The sequence below is a fragment of the Primulina eburnea genome, chromosome 16, assembly GCF_022965805.1.
Source record: "Primulina eburnea isolate SZY01 chromosome 16, ASM2296580v1, whole genome shotgun sequence".
Taxonomy (NCBI): Eukaryota; Viridiplantae; Streptophyta; class Magnoliopsida; order Lamiales; family Gesneriaceae; genus Primulina; species Primulina eburnea.
Genome location: NC_133116.1, coordinates 14,323,457 through 14,330,713, shown reverse-complemented (window position 1 = coordinate 14,330,713; position 7,257 = coordinate 14,323,457). Strand labels below are relative to the sequence as shown.

Here is a 7,257-nt window from a genome sequence, read left to right as displayed (position 1 = left end):
ATAAAGTATAGAGGCCAAACATGCAATAAATAAAATATTTATACGCTATAATTGTTTATCTATAAATATTTTATTGAAATAAACAAATGTGATAACATAATAAATAATTCCATATTAAATTTATTTCATGCAATTAAATTTTGAATGTCGAATTTAAATTTATAAATCTAAATTGTAGAAGTGAAAATTTAATATAAATGTCAAAATCATTGAATTCAAATAGGTTTCAAGATGGGACAAACCAAATAAAAAAGAGTGAGTGCTGCATGGTGAGACCGTCTCACGGGTCATATCCGGAGAGGGTCACCCTACCCATTTCACAAAAAGTAATACTCTGCATTATAATTTTCAGGTGACCAATATCCGCAACAAATCAGTGAACTCCAGTGCCTTTTCCTCCAGGCTTCCCATCCAGCGGTGGCATAGTAGTCGTCCAGGCACGGATTTTAAGCAAGTTAACTTCAATTGTGGGATTTAGATTTTCTTATGCCGCGATACTTTCAAAACTAGGATAAGGTTTGAACAAAATTGATCTAGAATGTTGGGGTTGTCAAATTTGACCATATTTATTTGGATTTTGATTTCCCCACAAAATTGATTTGAATTATTCATGAAAATAATAAATTAATTTTTTCGAATCTCAAATAATTCGAATTTTCACGATCAATCATTAAACCAACATGAACGCGACTCTGATACCACTTGTTTGATATTTAATAAAATAAATATATAGATCCTGTGATTAAATCCACATATCACAACACGTCAGGAATTTATGTCGAATTATTAAAAAATATAAATGACATAAACACGTGCCAGAATCCATTGATTGATCTACCGTTGGAGTTATGAATCTTCCAAGACAACAGAGAATTGACCACCTTATTCTTGCGTTAGATGGGAGAACTAGAGAGATTTAGAATATGTGTGCCATGCATATTATGTATTATTATATGTGTCTCGGGGACCATAATCTTATATAACCTTAACAGTCTTCGTCCCATCATAAAAGACTTATTTGGGATGAGTTTCTAAATATAAAGTGGGTCATACCAATTTATTTAATACTTTGAAAACTCATTATTAATTAGATCATCTGAATGAGTCATTTATTAGAGCGATTGTCAATGTACAATTAACTAAATTATATGAACCCACAAAATAAATCCAACAAAAAGTTTTCAGTTTGTTACATAAAATAAAACTTGGTTAATTATTGCAATGTGACCGGTGGATAGTCCCTATTACCGGAAAACTCCGTTTTAAAACCCAATATTTGAACATGTCATGTATTTATAGTGTTCCGCATTATGCTATATAAGGTATATGATTCCGTATTATTTCATAAAAGGCATGTCATATGAATATTTTTTTCCAAAATTAATCTAATAATTATATGTATTACAAATTTACAACATGAGTAGACTATATATTTATAAGCCCAATAACTTCTTTATTATGATTTTAATATACCATAGATTAATAAAAATAAAATATTACAGAACACTAATATATGTTATATAATTCATTAATGCAGATAGAATATAAAAAAAGTATAAAGATTATTTTCCTTATTATACAATGCAGCATGCATTTGGATTCTCATCCGAGAAGAGCTGAGGAGCCGGAATTCTTTCAATCACATAAGATGGCTGGTAATTATAATAATACATCAATTTATGAATGGACTGCTCCTCCATATTATTGGTTTGGACATCTTCTCCGCCTTGCTCTGCCGCCACATCCTCCCCGCCACCGCCGCCGTCCTTCTTTTCCTCTTGCTGCGGCTGGTCTTTACTCTCTTCGGGCTTCGGTGCTTCTCCATCAGCAGTGACTGGTTTCTCTTTTCCTTCCTCTTTTTTCTCGTCTTCCAGCTTCGATTTCTCGTCCGGCTTCGGTTTCTCTTCTGACGGCTTCTCGGGTTCCGGCTGGGGAACAATCTTGGCTTGCTTCTTGGTGTGCCGGTAGACGTAGTCGACGAGCCGATCAGCATCCATGGTGCCTGTCACCGTGACTTTGCTCGAGCTTAACTCCGTCTCAGCTGTTCTCACACCTATTTTTACGAGACAAGTATATATATTTCATTACTAAATCATAACAAATAAATGAAATTGATGAGTAAAGTTACTCACATCATAATATAAAAGGTTAATTATTTAGAATTATAGTATGCTGAGCACCTTTCATTTTGAGAATCCTTTTTTTGAGCTGCTCTGCACAGGCTTGGCAATGCATGTTCACTATCAGTTCCACAGTATTCAATCCGGCAACCTATAATTCGGAGAAAAAATTTCATGTAACAGTCTGTCCTAACAAAAGTTGTTGCCAGTATAATGATACAACTCAAATATTTAAAACTTTATATTAGCTATGTATATCAGGTCAGGTGTCGATGCTAACAATGTCACACTTTTAGTAATATAAATTGTGCTAGAAACTTGAGACAATAATAATAATACTTGTGAAGCAACAACTTCTGGTACAAGTTCGCCTTCAGCTGGTGGCGACGGCGACAAAACTTTCGCCCTTCTCTTTGTTCTCTGGGTGATCATGTTGCACACGGCTTGACCCTCCACAACTCCCTTTATCGTTACTTCATTTTTAGCCATCTCAATCTTCACTTCCTCCACTCCTGAAAAAAAAAAACCAATTCTGCTTAAATCTTGATGGAAAAAATTTTCTGAATAAACCAAGAAAGATCGACCCAGGAGAAATTAGGAGACCTTTGATTTTCAAAATAGACCTCTGGATTTTCTTCGCACATCCCTCGCAATGCAAATCAACGAACAAAACCACAGGGGGTGCTGGTTTCGGTTCTTCTTTCTTCTCCTCTGTTTTCTCTTCTTTCTTCTCCTCTGGACTAGTTTGTTCCTGCAAATCACAGATTAAAATAACAAAAAAATTTAAAAAAAGACACAACCCATTTGAAATCAGACCATAAAGTCCACATTCATCAGATTAATCAAGTTGTATTAAAGCTAAATTTGCATAAAATTTCAGTAAAACTAAGCAGCATGCAAAGACCTTTTTGTCTTCTTCACCCATAGTTTCCAACTGTTGATCACTAAAATGAGTTTGTACAACAATGCAGATGATTCTGGATAGAAAATGTGGTGGTGGGGGGAGGTTTAATGAAGAGAATCAGCGAGCTTTTTATATGAGAAAATGTGTGAGATTGTAAAGAATAAAGGAGGGGAGAGCACATGCAGGGCCACTAATTACATATTGGACATCTAACCTCTTTAAGCTTAATAGTTAATAATTGTTTTAATTTTTTTTAAATTTTTTTTTATGCATTTTAATGTTAGTTCCAAATGTTTAGGGTGGGTAGGCAACAAAAGCTTATGGGAAGGGAATGTGGATTTCGTTTTAATCTTCAAACTTTAGTTCTTTTCCAGAAAATTTTAAACTTGTATCAGAATATTGAACGAGATTAAAACTTTATTCTTTACGATACCAAAAACCCACATTAATAATGTCGTTAAGATATTTTAGAATTATTTTAGCGGCAGTGTAATGATATTGTTTAAGAGCAGCTTGGGATCTAGCATGAAGACAGACTTCAAACATAATATCCGGTCAACTAGCGGTTAGAAATAACAGTGAACATAAAAGATTGTGATACATTGCTAACTCGACCGGAATTCTCCTTTCGTCTTTGTCTGACTTGATTGATATGCTCAGGGGTAGATGCAACAGAACAGTTGTTTATCCAAATTTCTTAATCAGATCTTTGGTATACTTGGATTGATTTATTAATATTTCTTTGTCAAATTGTTTGACTTTTAATCCAAGGAAGAAAGATCTCCCATGTAACGTACCGTATTTTGAACAACTTGAAAATTTGCCGAAAAATAAAAATTTTCTCAAATAAGAAATCAATCTTCAAATTGCGATAACACTAAACCAGTCATCCAAAATATTTGCAACAAAAGATCACAAATAAAGTTTGCTAAAAAATACTTGTTTAAACATCGTAAACAAAAACGTGAAATCAGAGTATTTGAACATGCATAAAGTCTTAAAACATGGGTTGTCCTCGGGTTTAGCCTCATGTTCAATCCAAGCCGGCTCATTGGTCCCCACCCCTCTTCTCCTAAAAGTCATCCTCACCTGCATCGATTAAGTCTAGTGAGTCTAAAGACTCAACACGTATAAACTGGATATAACAAGTAATATGTAATAAAACCACATGCATATTTAAAGTAGAGCATACATACTTGAAACTTGAATATAATAACATAATCATAGACGTGCCATCAACGTAAAACTTTCATAAACATACTTTCATCATACATACTTGAACATGCATAAACTTAATCATTTTGCGTAAAGATATGTTTCAAAGCAAGTGACTCAAACATAAATGCGCCTGATCAGACTAAACCACAGTACTGGGCCAACAGAGAAAATCCACTGCCACATACATGAGATCCCCGGTCATGCTTTACCAGGTGGATTGGTCCCTGGTCATGCTTTACCGCTTTCCATCCTGATCTAAACTCGGTTATACTTTACCGGGGTGGAGAGGTCCTCGGCCACGTTCACCGACTTCCAAACCCGTTCATAGTTAGAGAGGTCCCCAGACACGTTCTCCGGCTTCCAAACTGTTCATAATTGGTCACAAGGCGTTTAGCATACATCAAAACTTAAAATATTTTCTTTTGCACGTCGAACATACTTACTTGGCGTTGAGGGATTCGTTGGATCTCGCTTGGGGCCACTGCTGCACGTATTAACATGAGTTCAAACACTTATCTTTCATAACTTAGATGTATTAGTCATGTTCACACCAAAATAACAAATTTTCTTATGACGTTCTAAGTCTCTTTAAACTTGACCTCGTATAATCATCGTACTAAATCATGACATCAAACCCCAAAACAATCCCTAAATTTTTTTTTTTGAAAGACACGACACCGTGTAAGGGTCCGGTCTGTGTAGGCGCTGGAAATTCACATTAAGAAATAAACAAGGGCACAAACCCCGTGTAAGGGTCCGTCTTTGGGTCCGTGTACCTACGGGAAGGGTAAACCAATGGAAAAACACTACACTAGTTGCTTATTCCTCCTAACTCAATCATACGTGCTCGAGAATCATCCTAAGATACTATAACATTGACTCAAACCCGTACAAATGTCCCAAATGATGACGCACACCAAACAACGCAACACAACCCGTAAACACGATATTTTGACATCAAAATGCATCATACGACTTCTAATGCAATCAATTGCCTATCGACGCGAACCGACACACCAAAAAAAAATCTCAACATCATAAGAAGCAGCGATTACTCGTCGATCACCAACGAAGCCTACAACAATAAAACTTCAAGAACATGTCAAGAGCATTTTTTCAGAAAATTGCAGTTTGAGTAGTCCCACGAAAACAATTATAACTCACTCATTTCTTATCCAAAAATTCCGAATTTACTGTCAAATCGAAGATATAAAAAATTTATACGTTTATATGTTGAAAGTTTTCCATAAAAACGACCGAAAAGTCGCAGAATATAAAATGACAGCGAATTTCGATTTTTGAGATTCAAAAATCATTTTAAAAGCGATCCAACCAATTTTTGCTCAAATTTCGCACAACATATGAATTTTTACACATAATAAACATAAGAACTTATAATATAACAAGATCGATGCAGAAACAAAAGATTATACATGCCTTTTGATATTTAAAAATACCGAACCGACGATACCGAAGCGGGGAAGATGCGTGATCCGAGAAGATTTGTGGCTCGATTCTCATGAAGAAAACTCACGAAAATTGCTGGAAAAAAATGAAGGGAAAGGGGGCGGCTGCTGATAACCTTAAGAACCCTAAACTTTGCTCTCAAAGAAATGAAAAGAAATGGAATGAAAGGTGTGTGTGTGCATTAGCCGAAGAGTGTGTGTGCAAATATGGGTGTGTGCGTGTAAATAGGTAATTAAGGAGAATAATAATTGCTTAATTACCTAATTAACAAAGTAATTAAAATTCTAACTCCCTACTAACCTAAAATAAAATGCACAAGTATTAAATCTTTAAAACTTTAAAATAATAAAAATCACCTAATAAATAAATTATGCTTTAAAAATGCTAACAAATTAATAAATCATTTAAAATGCCTCAACCCTTATTTTAAAATAAAATACCGCAATTTAAAATCACCAAAATCGTCGTTCAGTCTCTTTTACTTGATCTCGTATTGAATAATCGCCTTGAAACATGAAGCTCAAGAAACTTTTGAACATGCATCACAAAACATAAATAATTTAAATAATGCAAAGAAATAAATCATGCATTGCTAAAAATTATTTTAAACTTGAATAAATAATTTAACAACTAAATAATGCATGGGTTTTATGTGTACTGAATTTGGGCTCTACATCCCATCATGCTCACATCCAATTTTTCTTCCATAGGCTTAGAGAATTTCTCGCAAAGTTTAGGGTTAGTTGACCTAAAATAATGTCGTCAACATAAATTTGAACTAACAAGATATGATCTCCCTTGGTAAATTTAAACAAGGTATTGTCGACAGTTCCTATCACAAAATCGTGATCAATTAAAATTTAAGGCGAGTATCATATCAAGCTCTAGGTGTTTGCTTAAGTTCATATAAAACTTTATCTATTTTAAAGATATAGCAAGGATAAGCAAGATTGATAAAACTTGGTGGTTGTTCAACATAGACTTCTTCTTGCAAAAGACCGTTTAGAAATGCTAACTTTACATCCGTTTGATAGACTTTGAGGTCCTTAAAAGCAGTATATGCAAGGAAAATTCTTATGGCCTCAAGTCTTGCAACCAGTGCGAATAACTCGTCAAAGTCAATACTTTCAACTTGTCGGTACCGTTGGGCTACAAGACAAGATTTGTTTCTCACATCAGTTCTATTCTCATCCAGTTTATTCATGAACACATATCTAGTCCCAATAACATTTTGCTTGTCCGATCGAGGAAATAGATGCCAAACTTTGTTGCGCTCAAACTGGTTGAGTTCTTCTCGCATGACTTTTATCTAGTTAGCATCTGCTGGAGCTTCATCAATCTTCTTGGGTTCAATATAGAATATAGATAAAAATTGCATGCAATAACTCACCAATCATTTGCTTCCTAGTTCTAAAAGGAGCAGAAGGGTTACCAATGACCAAATTGGGTTGATGGTTTTTACTCCACTGGTAGTTTGGTCCAAGATGTTGTGGATTCGTTTAAGGTTGATCCTTCCTTCAATTATAATCTCTTCATCCTCTCTTGTTG

General features: G+C 34.7%; 1 protein-coding gene across 1 annotated transcript; it reads right to left on the bottom strand.

The window, feature by feature from the left end:
* Positions 1-1,496: 1,496 nt before the first annotated feature.
* Positions 1,497-3,229, bottom strand: LOC140816433 (heavy metal-associated isoprenylated plant protein 9). Its single transcript, XM_073175693.1, has 5 exons — positions 3,025-3,229; positions 2,724-2,871; positions 2,460-2,632; positions 2,181-2,271; positions 1,497-2,053 (listed from the first exon to the last, which is right to left on the bottom strand). The coding sequence occupies exons 1-5, from the start codon at positions 3,043-3,045 to the stop codon at positions 1,575-1,577; spliced, it is 912 nt and encodes a 303-aa protein (XP_073031794.1). The 5' UTR covers positions 3,046-3,229; the 3' UTR covers positions 1,497-1,574.
* Positions 3,230-7,257: the final 4,028 nt, after the last annotated feature.

What these genes read in the sequence shown, in the direction of transcription:
- LOC140816433 (XM_073175693.1), bottom strand. Translation starts at nt 3,045, where the DNA reads ATGGGTGAAGAAGACAAAAAG. An exon ending in CAGAAGTTGTTGCTTCACAA is followed by an intron (nt 2,272 to 2,459) that starts GTATTATTATTA and finishes TCCGAATTATAG; the next exon opens with GTTGCCGGATTGAATACTGT. An exon ending in AAGGATTCTCAAAATGAAAG is followed by an intron (nt 2,054 to 2,180) that starts GTGCTCAGCATA and finishes TCGTAAAAATAG; the next exon opens with GTGTGAGAACAGCTGAGACG.